At 39.1% G+C, this 15,581-nt stretch overlaps 1 protein-coding gene across 5 annotated transcripts in view; it reads right to left on the minus strand.

The window, feature by feature from the left end:
* STAMBPL1 (STAM binding protein like 1) overlaps positions 1 to 15,581 on the minus strand; it is a 118,564-nt gene that overhangs the window by 32,116 nt on the left and 70,867 nt on the right. For 4 of the 5 annotated variants that reach the window (XM_053692205.1, XM_053692207.1, XM_053692208.1 and 1 more), the window contains 3 exons: positions 11,745 to 11,825; positions 4,608 to 4,825; positions 1,463 to 1,538 (listed from right to left, as the gene is read on the minus strand). In XM_053692205.1, the coding sequence (XP_053548180.1) occupies positions 1,463 to 1,538; positions 4,608 to 4,825; positions 11,745 to 11,774 (324 nt within the window). In that variant the 5' untranslated portion in view covers positions 11,775 to 11,825. The remainder of the gene's footprint in view (positions 1 to 1,462; positions 1,539 to 4,607; positions 4,826 to 11,744; positions 11,826 to 15,581) is intronic. The other variant, XM_053692209.1, reaches the window with a different exon arrangement.

Consider the following 15,581-nt stretch of genomic DNA (forward strand, 5'->3'; position numbering starts at 1 on the left):
AGAGGCCACTTAGTATGTTTCTATCTCACAGGGTTTAATGTCCCTTTAATATTGCTATATTCCACACAATCATTGTTTGCATGTTGTTGTGACTCTTAAGAATACCCTTAAATGGATATGAAACCCAAACAAGTTTCCAATTTACTTCTATTATCAAATTTGATTTGTTCTCATGCTATTCTTTGTTGAAGAAATACCTAGGTAGGTGTCTGGAGCAATACATGGCAGGAAATAGTGCCAAATAGTGCTCTTTGAAATGGATAACATTCTTGCAAAATTGCTGCTATATAGCACTCCAGACAGGCTCCTAAACTTAAAAAAAAAATTATATTTGAAGTAAATAAGAAAGTTGTTTAAAGAAAGACAAAATATTGGTTTCATGTCCCTTTAATTGTTCTCAGCAGAAGATATTAGATATGGGGAACATAGGTTTCAACATAAAGGCAACCATAATAAAACATTGACACTTATTTCAATATTTAAACAACTAATATAAGTTTAAAAATACATCTACATATTATTCTCCGAAATAAAATTTGCTTTGAATACATAATTATGTCAGCCATTTATTATAGTTTAATCTCTGATATCTTTTATGGGGACTATAGTGTCCCTTTAAATGGACATTACAGGGGCAGTAAGTTCATGATTCAGACAGATCATGACATTTTAAACAACTTTACAATTGACATCTATTACCTAATTTGCTTTATTCTCTTGGTATCCTTTGTTAAAAAATACCTAGGTAGACTACAGAGCAGCAATGCATTAATGGTAGCTAGCTAGTGCTCTTATGATTGGTCCACACGATGTGTTCAGCTAGTTCCTAGTAGTGCATTGCTACTCCTTCACTAAAGGATACCAAGAGAATTAAGCAAATTTTATAATAGAAGTAAATTGGAAAGTTGTTTAAAATTGTAAGATCTATCTGAATCATGAAAGAAAAAAAGGGGGTTTCTTGTCCCTTTAATCTTAAAATCACCCATAAAATGTTTAACAAAAATAAAAAAAAATACAACAATGTAATATACATTGTTGTAAAATACTTCTGAACATTATACTTTGTTACGCTCCCATGCATTAGAATTAGATAATAAATACATAAGGAAATTACAATTCAATAACAAACTTCGAAATTGAATCAGAAAAAAATTCTACAGCATATTTGAAATTCAAAGGTTCCTGATATTTCGAGTACCCGACATCATGTGACAGCCATCAGCCTATAACTGACCTACACATGTATATACTGTGTATATGCTTAGCAAGAGCTGTGCACATAAGAATACTGTGCACAGTTTTATAATGGAAGTGAATTTAATTTATTTTTAACACTAAAGATGGGCATCACAGCTTTTAAATAAAACCCATTATTTTTGACCAACACAAAGAAGCATTATACACAATTATTATATTTTGTGAATGAAGATTTGAAAAGAAAATATATTATTTTTGATTATACCATTAAAATATCCTGTTTTTCTGGGATTTCACATTTCTGATAGTCTCTGTGTCCAGGAAGTTTTTCAACAAAAAGCCTAAAAAAAAATAAAAAAAAAAATTAAGATTTATAAATGATAGTTAAATGAAGTATAAGAAAAAAACGGCATAAAGATTATGTGATTATTACACAGCAGAAAGAGATATTGATGTAACTGTGTACGTAACACTGCAAATTAAGAACAGCAAATTGCCTAAATTATACAAGTTTGAAAAGATTTTAAAAAAAATGTATTAAAAAAAATTGGCTGTACTGAAGAAAGGAGTTATCAAAAAAAGGTGAAGACTTTTTAAAGAACTGAAACCCAACATTTTTCTTTAAAGGGACACTGAACCCAAAGTTTTTCTTTCATGATTTAGATAGAGCATGACATTTTAAGCAACTTTCTAATTTATTCCTATTATCAATTTTTCTTCGTTCTCTTGCTATCTTTATTTTAAAAGCAGGAATGTAAATCTTAGCAGCCAGCCCATTTTAGGTTCAGCACCATGGATTGCGCTTGCTTATTGGAGGCTGACATTTACCCACCAAAAGCAAGCATAACCCAGGTTCTCAACCAAAAATGGGCCGGCTCCTATGCATCACATTCCTGCTTTTTAACTAAAGTTAGCAAGAGAACGTAGAAAAATTGCTAATAGGAGTAAATTAGAAAGTTGCTTAAAATGTCCTGCTCTATCTGAATCATGAAAGAAAAAAATTGTGTTTAGTGTCCCTTTAACGATTCAGATAGAGAATACAATTTTAAACAACTTTCCAATTTTCTTCTATCATTACATTTTCTTCATTCTCTTGTTATCATTTGCTGGTTTTTATCTAGGAAAGATCAGGAACAGCAAAGAACCTAGGTTCTAGCTGCTGATTAGTGGTGTCATTAATATACAGATTGTCATTAGCTCACCCATGTGTTCAGTTAGAAACCAGTAGTGCATTGCTGCTCCTTCAACAAATGATACCAAGAGAACAAAGAAAATTTGCTAATAGTAATAAATTAGAAAGATGCTTAAAATTGCACGTTCTAATAAAAAAAATGGGTTTCATATCCCTTTAACTGAATATTTGGGGCTTACAGGTACGAAGAGAAATAAACATTTTTTCTAAGAATTATTCTCAATGGAAGGACAAAATCAGTGAAGATGGACACAAGGAAAGTGGACACTGCTCCATGCCACACAGCCAGGTCAATCAAGGTGTGGATGGAGGACCACCAGATTAAGACCCTGTCATGGCCAGCTTAATCTTCAGACTTGAACCCCATTGAAAACCTCTGGAATGTGATCAAGAGGAAGATGGATGGTCACAAGCTAGCAAACAAATCTGAGTTACTTGAATTTTTGCGCCAGGAGTGGTATAAAGTCACCCAACAGCAATGTGAGAGACTGGTGGAGAGCAGCCAAGATGCATGAAAGCTGTGTTTAAAAATCAGGGTTATTTCATACAATATTGATTTATGAAATATTGCCAAGTTAAAACATTAGTATTTTGTTGTTTAAAAAATAATATAAACTTGTTTTCTTTGGATTATTTGAGGTCTAAAAACATTGTATCTTTTTTGTTATTTTGACCAGTTGTAATTTTCTGCAAATTCTAAATGACAATATTTTTATTTGGGAGATATTTTGTCAGTTGTTTGAGTAAAATGAACAATTTTGTTTTGTTCTATAAACACATACCTATATAGTAAAACCAGAGAAACTGATCATTTTTACAGTGGTCTCTTAATTTTTTTCCCCAGAGCTTTATATATACACTCACCGGTACACCTTGCTAGTAACGGGTTGGACCCCCCTTTGCCTTCAGAACTGCCTTATATTCAACAAGGTGTTGGAAACATTCCTCAGAGATTTTGATCCATATTGACATGATAGCATCACGCAGTTGCTGCAGATTTGTCGGCTGCACATCCATAATGCGAGTCTCCCATTTCACCACATCCCAAAGGTGCTCTATTGGATTGAGATCTGGTGAATGTGGAGCCCATTGGAGTACAGTGAACTCATTGTCATGTTCAAGAAACCAGTTTGAGATGATTTGAGCTTGACATGGTGCATTATCCTGCTGGAAGTAGTCATCAGAAGATGGGTACACTGTAGTCAAAGGGATGGACATGGTCAGCAACAATATTCAGGTAGGCCGTGGAGTTTAAACGATGCTCAATTGGTACTAAGGGGCCCAAAGTGTGCCAAGAAAATATCCCCCACACCATTACACCACCACCGCCAGTTGATACAAGGCAGGATGGATCCATGCTTTCATGTTGTTTACACCAAATTCTGACCATCTGAATGTCGTAGCTGAAATCGAGACTCATCAGACCAGGCATCTCTATTGTCCAATTTTGGTGAGCCTGTGCGAATTGTAGCCTCAGTTTCCTGTTCTTAGCTGACAGGAGTGGGACCCGGTGTGGTCTTCTGCTGCGGTAGCCCATCTGCTTCAAGCTTCAATGCGTTGTGTGTTCAGAGATGGTATTCTGCATACCTTGGTTGTAACAAGTGATTATTTGAGTTATTGTTGCCTTTCTATCATCTGAGTTATTGTTGCCTTTCTATCATCTCAAACCAGTTTGCCCATTCTCCTCTGACCTCTGACATCAACTAGGCATTTTCGTCCACACAACTGCTGCTCACTGGATATTTTCTGTTTTTTGGACCATCCTCTGTAAACCCTAGAAATTGTTGTACGTTAAAATCCCAGTCAAAGTCACTTAAATCCCCTTTCTTCTCCATTCTAATGCTCGGTTTGAACTTCAGCAAGTCGTCTTCACCACATCTAGATGCCTAAATGCATTGAGTTGCTGCCATGTGATTGGCTGATTAGCAATTTGTGTTACCAAGCAATTGAACAGGTGTACCTAATAAAGTGGCTGGTGAGTATGTGTGTGAATGTATTCATTTATTTATGTATATGAATGCGTCCAGTGTTTAAAAAATCTATTTCAATACAAAATAATAGCTTAATGTTAGTGAAGAAAGCCACAATTTGACCTTCAGCTTAGTGCACCTTTAGTGCTCAAACTATAGCCAACATGAGTATTTCAGTCGTAAATGTATTATAACCTACCAAACCCGCAAGTTTATTATAGCATACATGATAAAGGATGATGTCTTACGTAATAAATTTGTTGTAGAGAACAAATGCATTTTCAAGATTCCCCTCCTCCAAATAAACTGACGCCATCCGTTCCATCTCTACCCCAGATCTGAAATATCGCCTAGGAGTTATGTCCTCATTGATGGTTATATTGCAGCCCAGTTTGCTCAAGGCCCGTACTCGCTCCTCTGGACTCAGGGAAACATCCGTATGATCCGGCATGGCGACTAGCTTCTTCTACACAGAAACAGAAATAAAACGTGAGTTTATTTTTTATAACATTTATAAACAGTACTATAGGTGTATACAGCTTAAAAAGACACTAAAATGATACACGTTTCTGTATAAACTACAATGCGCTGCTAACATGCTCTTAGTGTAAGAAAACAATATTAAAATGCTATCTAGGGTTTAGTGACCGCTGTTATTGCTCTCTGATTTACCCCTACTGCACTAGCTCTCACAGAAGTTGCCTACCACTGCTTTATAAAAGTGCTCGGCAAATCTGTTTAAAATGTAGGAGCCAAACAGTGGTTATTTGTAAATAGATGATATAGAGCCAGGGGTAAAACATTTTAGGAGCCAGTGTCTACCTGGCTCCTGAGGTTGTCGAGCCCTGCTTTAGAATGTCCCTTTAACATGTTGCTTATTGTGCCTCATCTGGTTTCATGTTTGATATGCCTATTTAATCCCTATATATATAGATTAGGGGCATATTTAGCTTTTGTACTGCCCCCTTTACAATTTTTGTAAGATTTGAATGACTGTTGATTACTTGTTAACTGACTTTTTAGCATTCTATTATACAGGTCTGTTTCCAATATGGTACTAGGTAAAGTAGGGATGGCCAGGTGGTGGCCCGTGGGCCACATATGGCCGTCTGCACTACATTTTGTGATCCTGGGGGAAAAAAGCAGAGCTACGAATGCATGATAGTTATAAAACTGAGTGCTTTGGGGACTTATGGTGGATGGGCAAACATTAGATCGCTCCCGAGGAGAAATCAGCAGCTATAGAGACCCTGCATCCTTACATAAATCTGGCCCTGTGTCTGTTTGTTCAATAGGCATACATTTTATGTATAGAGCATAATTATATTACCTAATTTGCTTTGTTCTCTTGGAATACTTTGTTGGAAAGCTTACACAATTTCTATTGTGATTTAGGTAGAACATACAATTTTCCAGTTTACTTCTATTATCAAATTTGCTTCATTTTCTTGGTATAGTTTGTTGAAGGAGCAGCAATGCACTACTGGTTTGCTAACTGAACACATGGGTGAGCCAATGACAATTGGTATATATATGCAGCCACCAATCAGCAGCTAGAACCTAGGTTCTTTGCTGCTCCTGAGCTTTCCTAGATAAACCTTTCAGCAAAGGATAACAAGAGAAAGAAGCAAATTAAATAATAGAAGTAAACTGGAAAACATAAATTATGCTTACCTGATCATTTCATTTTCTTCCATGGGAAAGAGTCCACAGCCGCATTCATTACTTTTGGGAAATAAGAACCTGGCCACCAGGAGGAGGCAAGACACCCCAGGCAAAGGCTTAAATACTCCTCCCACTTAAATGAAAGTTTGTTTAAGGTGCGCTAGGACAAGAAGACACCAAACACCCCCTTAAATGACAATATCCCTATAATTGTCAAGAGAAAGATTTATAAAAGAAAGCAAGTATAAGGGAGGCGCTAAAAAAGCCAAAGATGTCAACACTTAGAAATTAAATAAATGTATTACTCCTCCCACTTCCCTCATCCCCCAGTCATTCTGACAAGGAACAAGGAACAGTAGTAGAAATATCAGGGTGAAAAGGTGCCAGAAGAACACAACTAAGACGCCCCACATAAAAAAAACAGACGGGGGGCTGTGGACTCTTTCCCATGGAAGAAAATGAAATTATCAGGTAAGCATAATTTATGTTTTTCTTCCTAATGGGAAAGAGTCCACAGCCACATTCATTACTTTTGAGAAAACCATACCCAAGCTAAAGAGGACACTGAATGCCAAAACGGGAGGGTACAATAGGTGGCCCATTCTGAGAGCACTAAGCCTGAAACCACTACCCAACAAAAACCCTGCTTCGTCCGAAGCTGAGAAAACTTTAAAAAGGAAAGGCCCCAAGGACACTGAAGAGCAGATAGTCCAGAAGCCTACCTAGAGACCATAAAATGGGATTCAACTGAGCCAACAGTCCTCCAGGAGACACCTTCACCCAAAAGTCGGTCCCCCACCGCTCACTCTTCGCTAAAGAGGGGAACACCAGCGTAAACTCCCCAAGGGATAGGGCAAGGAAAAACCAAGGGGAAACCGAAAGGTCACCACTAAATCCATAAAAAAGGAAAAACCCAAATAGTGAGCCCAGCTCACAAAGATCCAAATGGATCCTGACAGACAAGGGGAGGCTACACCCCGACCAAGCAGAAACCAGAGGTTTAGGACTGGGCATCTAAGCAGAGAAACCCTTCTCTCAACATCATGCAAAGCACCGAAAGACAACTGAGGATGGAGTCCTCACATCGTCAGGACTAAGAATACTAAAGTATTCAGACAAAAATGAACATGTAACAGACCCGGACGAAAAACCCCGAGTCAAGAACACGCAGCCATCATCAGGATGGCACAGAAGAATACTTGCTGAGAAGTAAAAAGTGGCCAACAAGAGAACAGATTGCAAAATAAAACTCTCAGACAGAGGGCACACTCTAGGCAATCAAAGCCGCCAGACCTATACACAGGGCTCCAAAAGGGGAAGCACATAACCTCAACCAGGCCCACTGCACCCCCAAGAGAGATGAGGCTACACCCAGAACCCGAAGGTGTATGGTAACCCTGAACCTTCTGCTTGCAAGCCCAGGGAGCTAGCTACTATGCCCTCCTAGATCCTGAAGATGACAGCGCATCTCAGAACCCACTCCAAGCCGGGCCAGCCCAAGCATCGGCAGGTCTGAAACAGGGGAACAGAAGAACCCCAACATCGGCTCAAAAAATGAGCGGAGGAATGGCCACAGCCATCCCAACAGAGCACAGGTGTCAACCCGACTCCTTAGAAACAGACGACAAGGCCGTAGACCCAAAGGAATCTAACAAAAGGCCCACAATAGTCTCGACACAGAGCCAGCAAGACTCCAGATGGAGCGTAACAACCTAGAGAAAAATACCCCTCTCTGAAAGGTTAACTCTTAGTTCCAACCTCCTGAATCCAAGAAAATCCCTAGAAAAAATACCACACCTCCATAAGAAGGAGAATAAGCCCCCCACCCTAAGAAAAGGGATGGGGCCAAAAAGGGAGAGCACCTGCCCACAAGACACAAAGCCACAGGCTAAAGGAGAGATCAATCTCCAACGCAGATGAACTTGGAAGGAATCCCCCTAAGGAAATTAGCTTGCTAACACACATCCAATGTGCAATAGCTGCAGCAGAGACACTGGAAACCCATTCGCCTGCAGAGCAGTGAATCCATAAGGTTACCACAGCAAGCTGACCAAGGGAAACCGACCATACAGCACACAGACAACCTGGCCAACCGTGATCAGATCAATTAGTCCAAGTAAAAGGACATAGCCCAAGTTCCCAGGAACTGAGGAACCCCAAACTAGCCCTAGAGCCAAAAAGTCCGGCAACAACTCCACAAAGGTAAACACTGATTGAAACCTCAGCAACAAGAAGCACCAGGGAGAAAACAGATCCGAGCCCCCAATTGTTTAAACAAACAATATCCGAGAACTTAACACCCAGTCTGATATAAAAAAAACAGACCACAGGGAGATATCAATGCAATATCCAGATCAACCCAGATAACGAGATATCTCACAAACCCCATGGAAGAGACCACCCCTTGCCAAAGTCCAATACTCCAAAGGAGCTAAGGCATTAAAAGTCGTGCAACGACACTAGAGCCCATAGACTCTCAAACAGCTGCAGGACAACAAGCAAGGGGATACCCCGAGGCCAAAATCACTCGAGCAAAGGCTGGTCTCCGCATCACCTCCATACAATCAGAGGATCGTAGAGGGAAAAGGACGCACAGCATCCCCAGCTCTGAGCAGAGCCAAAGGAGACCACGCCCAGAGCCCCTAACAGGGAACGACCATATCCCGGAGAGGAACCCAGGTCCCTAAAAGGAGACCCAACTCACATGGAGACAACAGAGGAAGACCAAAAGGTCTCATAAAAAACAGCTAGACAGTACACAGTCAATGTGCAATAGCTGCAGCTGGTCACATTCTGCAACCCATCCGCTGCAAGGCAGCTGAACTACCCAATAAACTACTAGCTGCTGAGAACTAAGTCCAGAAGGACAATTCCCAGGGCCTCAAAAGAAAAAAGGCCAAACTGCCCAGTCGACGCCTTTCGGTCTATGCTAGACTTTTATCAAGACTGGTATTATGTGCTTTCAAATAGCCTTTTATACCTGTGTGTGGAATGCGGACCGGAAGTAATTGCTTAGTACTTCCGTTTTTTTCTTTCAGTGAGCTTAGTTTACATTCAATAAACCGTTTACTTTTCAGTTAATTTTGATGTAGGAGTATTATTCTTTTAATTCTCAGAGTAATTCCAATTAGCTTGTTACTGGCTCATCATACAAATTATTGTCACGTAATTCTTATGACTGAAATCGGAATGCCCGTTCCAAACTACTTCCGGAATCCTAAGCTAGACTACTTACGGTCTATTTCACAATTACTTCAGATGAAGGGACATTGTTAAATGTATCCAATACAAGTATACTACTCAGACCCTGCCTTTTTATACTATTTGCTTGGCCTTTTATATAAACATCGTTCATACTTTCTGGGTTTGCAATTTCAATTTTCCTGATAGTCTCTAAACTGGGGCGCATTGCGTTTATATGTTAAAACGTATTAAAGACTAACTTTCCGTAATGTATTTTCTTTCTGTAGTGTATTTCCATATTTCCAAATTGACATTCGTTCCTCTGCAGCTGGAGGTTGAGAGGCAGCAGACTCCGACCCAGAAAGTTCATAATCTGAAGTCTCAGAAGAACTTCATCCTCGGATAATCAGTTAAATCCAAAATGTATTTGATGTACTCTGGGAAGGAGTGCAATATGTAACCTTTCGCTTAGCAGGGCGAGGTAAAGCATTAAGACCGCAGACACCGCCGTCTGAACTGCGCAGTTACGTCTGGAGAAAAAAGGCCCCCTCCAGATGGGGGATCCGCAATGCTACGGGAAAACTGCATGTGTAAAGAGATAACAATGTAGGGTACGCACCTCACTGGACGACAACTTCTCAGAGGTGGACGGCTCTGTGGTATCAAACATGTTTGATATTATCACATTATCAAGGCATATGGAACATAATTGAGAGGGGGAACTAGGGCCTCCTCACTATATAAACAGGAATTACTCTTTATTAATAGAGGGAGTGCCCTCTAAAGTAACAGAATCCTCCATCGCTAGTGCAATAACCGGAGAACTAGAGAAATAAAACATCTTATTTTATTCAAAAACTGGCACCCTTATACCCCATGTACAATGCCGGACTGTCCCTGCTACGAGAGAAAGATCGCCAATCTTGTAAGCTGCATGGCTCTCAAAGTGAAAGTGAAACCTGTATATTCCATAACAGCCTATGAGCCTAACATATCACACATAAAGCAGCATAACATCAAATAAACATATAAGATTATTATTCCCCCCTGTTCAATAATCCCCCTAAGGAGATATTAACCCTTGATTCTAAAAAGATTAAAAAAAAGGTGCCACACTGTGACCCTGTCTTCTGTGTTAACATTATATAATACAAAATGAAACGATCTTACCAGAATCTACGCCGTGGAACAGGAACACGGCCCTTCAAGTGTGACAGGTTAGTAGCTTTGCTCCTGGCATGGACTTGAGTGTAAAAAGCAGGCAGCGAAACTCGTCAACGCCGATTGCTAAAGGAGCTGTTAATATGAGTCGGGATGGTGTTGCAAAGGGAAGCTCCCCCTGCCTCTCCGGACTCTAACGTTCACCCAGGCCCTCAAGTTGAGAAGCTTAAAGGGCTACTTAAACTCCTGTCCCAAGAGTAGAACCCTCCATAAGAGACAAAACAAATTCTGACACTTCTCTGCCAACCTCCTGGGACGAAAGGCAAAGAATGACTGGGGGATGAGGGAAGTGGGAGGAGTATTTAAGCCTTTGGCTGGGGTGTCTTTGCCTCCTCCTGGTGGCCAGGTTCTTATTTCCCAAAAGTAATGAATGCAGCTGTGGACTCTTTCCCATTAGGAAGAAAAGTTGTTTAAAATTGAATGTTCTGTCTAAATCATGAAAGTCTAATTATGACTTTACTGTCCCTTTAAGTAGGTAGGTTCAGGAGCAGCCATCCACTAGTGGGAGCTAGTTGATGATGGTTGGCTGCACATATATGCCTCTTGTTTTGGTGCACTATATGTATTCAGCTAGCTCCCAACTGTGCACGGATGCTGCTTCAACAAAAGGATACCAAAGGAATAAAGCAGATTTGATAATAGAATTAAAGGGATACTAAACCCACATTTATTCTTTCACGATTCAGATAGGGCATGCAATTTTAAGAAACTTTCTAAGTTAACCCAATTATCAATATCAATGGTATCTTTATTTGAAAAAGTGTGAATGTAAGCTTAGGAGACGACCCGTTTTTGGTTCAGCGCCCAGGGTAGTACTTGAACCAAAAATGGGCTGGCTCCTAAGCTTACATTCCTGCTTTTCAAATAAAGATACCAAGAGAATGAAGAAAATTGATAATATGAATAAATTAGAAAGTAGCTTAAAATTGCATCCTCTATCTGAATCATGAAAGAAAAAAATGTGTTTTATAGCCCTTTAACTTAGGTTATTTAATATTGTATGTTCTATCTGAATCACAAAATAAACTTTTGGGGTTTTATATCCCTTTAATTGATCTGTGGCCAACCTGTGTTACGAAGGTGGCCCTCAGTGATGTAAAATGTCATAAAGTAAGGTTGTTAGAACTCAGACTCTGATATGTTGATAGAAGCAAAGAATATTTAACCAGTTGCTTTTCTCTATGGGTTACTATTACTAAAAGTGGTATTTCTAAAAAGAGAACCTTGTAAAGTACACAAATAGCACAATATATAAATATAGGTACCATATATATATAAATGTATATATTGTGACACATCCTTATGTTTATTATTACCAAAGATGAGACTGAGAAAGGCTGCTCCATATCTTCAGATATCACAGGAGGCAGCTGATAACCAAACTAAAACCCTTCCATCTGCAAACAAACAAAAAAAGAGAGAAAAAATCATTACTTGTCTAGTGTATTAAGTAACAATAGCTCCTATATAACATATGGCCTATGGGTCAATAAGTATGCACTGTAGACTCTAAAAGTTCAACGATTTTATGACAAAATTGATTTATTTTTCTACTTAAAAGGGACATTAAACACTAAATAAATGCTAGATAGAATGATGCTTTCAAAGAAAGATTAGTCTGAGAATAACATGCAGGTGTGTTTTTTAAAGTTTCATTAGTGACAAAATAAGTGTAAAGTTTTAGTGTCTATAAAACACTGGGAGCTGCCATGTTGTAACTTAGGTTACCTTCTCTGCTGTGGCCAATTAGGGACAGTTATAAATAGGTCACTAGAGTGTGCAGCCAATGGCTGTAAGGAATATAACAGTGTTCTGCACTTCCATTTCTAACAGGAGCTGAAAAGCTCACAAATTCACAATGGAATTACAGGAACAGAGGACAAAATAAATAATGAAAGTAAATTGCAGAGTTTTTTTTATATACATGATTTATCATTTTATATTACCATCTCAAAGTGTTTAACTTCCCTTTAACATAAAAGCATACAGAGTAAAAATGAACTATTTCCTATAGCAGAGAAAGATATGGTGCTTTTCTAATTTATTAACCTTCCATGATTCAGATAGAAAATGTATTTTAAGACACTTTAAAGGTCACTTCTATTATCACATTGACTTGGTAGCCTTTGTTGAAAAGCATACATACATATCCTCAGCAGTAGCAATGAACTACTGGGAGCTAGTGGGTAATTGGTGGCTCTTGTCATTGGGTCACCAGATTTTTTCCGCTAGCTCCCAGTAGTGCATTGCTGCTCTGGAACTTTTGCAGGAGTTAAACACATAGTTATATGCAAGCAGTAGTGCTATCATAAAATGCTCTAACATATTACAGCATTTTCTTTTCAAACTTGTATGTATGTCCCTCTAAAGCAGTGTTTTTCAACCAGTGTGCCGTGAGAGATCCTCAGGTGTGCCACGGCAGACTGACAACAGTGTGACATATTTTTTAAACTTTGCTTGTTTTTTACTCCCAGTGCAGGGGTAGTTTGTAGGAGGCATGGCATAACAGCACAATACATACAGTATGTGTGTTTTTGTGTGTATGTGTATATATATATGCTGTATTAGGCTACAAGGTGTGATTTTTTTTTAAAAAAAGGTTAAAAATCACTGCTCTAAAGGACAATTCTAATGCAAACATTACATGCTCTAATACATGAGCCTAGTTAAAGGGATAGTAAACACCAAACATGTTATTTAAAAAGATAATCCCTTTTATTCCCCAGTTTTGCATAACCAACACAGTAACATTAATACACTTTTTACCTCTGTAATTACCTTGTATCTAAGCTTCTGCAGACTGCCCCCTTATCTCAGATCTTTTGACAGACTTGCATTTCAGGCAATTAGTGCTGACTTTTAAATAACTTCACATGCATGAGCACAATATTATCTACATAAAACACATGCCCTCTAGCTGTGAAAAACTGTTAAATGAATTCAGATAAGAGGTGGCCTTCAAGGGCTTAGAAATTAGCATATGAGCCTACCTAGGTTTAGGTTTCAAATAACAATACCAAGAGAACAAAGCAAATTTGATGATAAAAGTAAATTAAAAAGGGGGCGGAGCCTGGAGAGCCCGAGAATGGCCGCATATTTTTCTGCTCTGATTATGGCTGCACTATAAATGTTTTTACTTGCTACTCTCTGATGAGTCGAACCCTGAAAAACTACTCAAGTATACCCTGGACTTTGGTCTAATAGCTGGTGATGCCGAATTTAATATAGGGTGTCATCTCTCTGACTCAGTACCGGAGCTTCACTTTGAACCTACACAAGCGGTGGCCATCTTAACAACCTCGTGGCTATAATATCCAACTACCACCAGGCTTCCAACTTATGAGGAGTGTTAACATCTTTAAAAACCCCCGGCGGGTACCCCGTGTGGGCCTGTCGTTAGGACGCAGTGTTACCTCATTAATCACTGCAACTCCACAAAGCACAAGAGCGCATACATCTATACAGCTTTTTTTCAGTGTGCTGACTTGCTGATTCATTCAAAGTTCCAATATGGACATGGAGGGAGTCACTACCTTTTTTGAAGCGCTGAGAAACCTATTGTCAGCCCACCATGATGCCCTAGAAGAAAAGTTAACTGCAGCGTTCAAGCCTGGAGTGCCCCAACAATCTGCACCACCCGGTCCTGTTCTGGCAATACATCTTAGTGATGGCACTTTGGGGCCCCGGTGCCACACACCTACCTTAGTTGATGAAGACGAACCACCCACTATTACGGGACCGGCACATGGTGCTGAGAGGATCGCAGAGGCTAAAACTGACCGAGCTGCCACTGGTGACGCAACCTGTGCAGGGACTAGCAGTATCGGCATAACAGAGGCCCAACCAGTCACTCTGCTTATTACAGAGAGAACCCTTGCTGATCGCACAGTCCAGGGCCGGGTGACTTGGATCATTATTCAGAAACAGAGACACTACCTTATCGCTACTACTTATGTAAGGCTCAGGCTATGGACTACCGGGCGAGTAACTAGAAAAAATGACTTTAACAAAGGGACTCGAAATGGTATTGGTTAAGCTGGTGGGTCTGGTTAGAATTACGTTAAGCGTTGGATTTAAACCCATCTAGTTATGTTTGTAATTTTTTCTGCTGCCATTTTTGATGTTTACACTGTTTAGTATGGCTTGAATGTTTTAGTGATTCCCTATCCCTGGGATACTTCATTGTTGATTGCATATTTATTATAGTCTCTTTACATCACTGCAACTTAGCAGGCAGGGGTTTATTTATTTTTTTACATAACCTAATTTTTAATGATACTGTGACCACCCTACAAAACCCAATTTAGCTGTTCACCTTTACACTAGCCCTTTATTGCATTTGCCCTTCACAGTTTTATTCAGAAGGAGCAGGCTAGGGAAGTGTCTTATTATTTTACTGTAGAACTATTGTGTGGTGCTACATGACCTGCGGCCGGGGTGATGCACCATGCACATACATATTTATATAACTAGCATTTATACCTAGCAGGACATAAGAAATGAATCTAGCTCTGATTCTGGGTTGTCCATGCAAATATTTTCTATACTTGCTTTACCCTTGCCTGTTTACTATATAAAAAGTCCTGAGACTGTCTCCTCTCCTAAGTTGGTCAGCACAGAAAATTTATACTATACTATAGTGTGCGTTAACATTCTTTCACCTAGTTGGCACTAAATATTCTAAATTTGCCCTATCTTGTTAATATTATTTTCAGCTGTGTCAATAGCAGAGTATTCTAGATTAAAAAAGTAAAAAAAAGAGGTTTTCCAGTAAGGGTCCATAAGTGGCCCTCTCCAATCCATGGTCACCTACTTTATATTATGTTCATGACAACTCTGTGTGGCCCAAAAGTGGTCGCTTACATCATGTAGTGGGTGTTCAGTTAACAAAGCACTTATTGTGTATTATGGGAAAGCAATTTGTCATTCAATTATAGTGTTTATTTATTTGGCATATATTTGCAGCTTATTATGTAATAACCTTTTGTTCCCTATATTGTGTATTGACAATTACTAACTGTTTGTCTTGACGGAAAACAAAAAAAAAACCTCAATAAAAATTATTTTGAAAAAAAAAAAAAAAGTAAATTAAAAAGTTAAATTTGGCCTTTACTATCCCTTTAACTTTGTTAACCTGCAGAGAGGCAAAGTCA

The sequence above is a fragment of the Bombina bombina genome, chromosome 9 (genome assembly GCF_027579735.1).
Source record: "Bombina bombina isolate aBomBom1 chromosome 9, aBomBom1.pri, whole genome shotgun sequence".
In the NCBI taxonomy this organism is placed as follows: domain Eukaryota; kingdom Metazoa; phylum Chordata; class Amphibia; order Anura; family Bombinatoridae; genus Bombina; species Bombina bombina.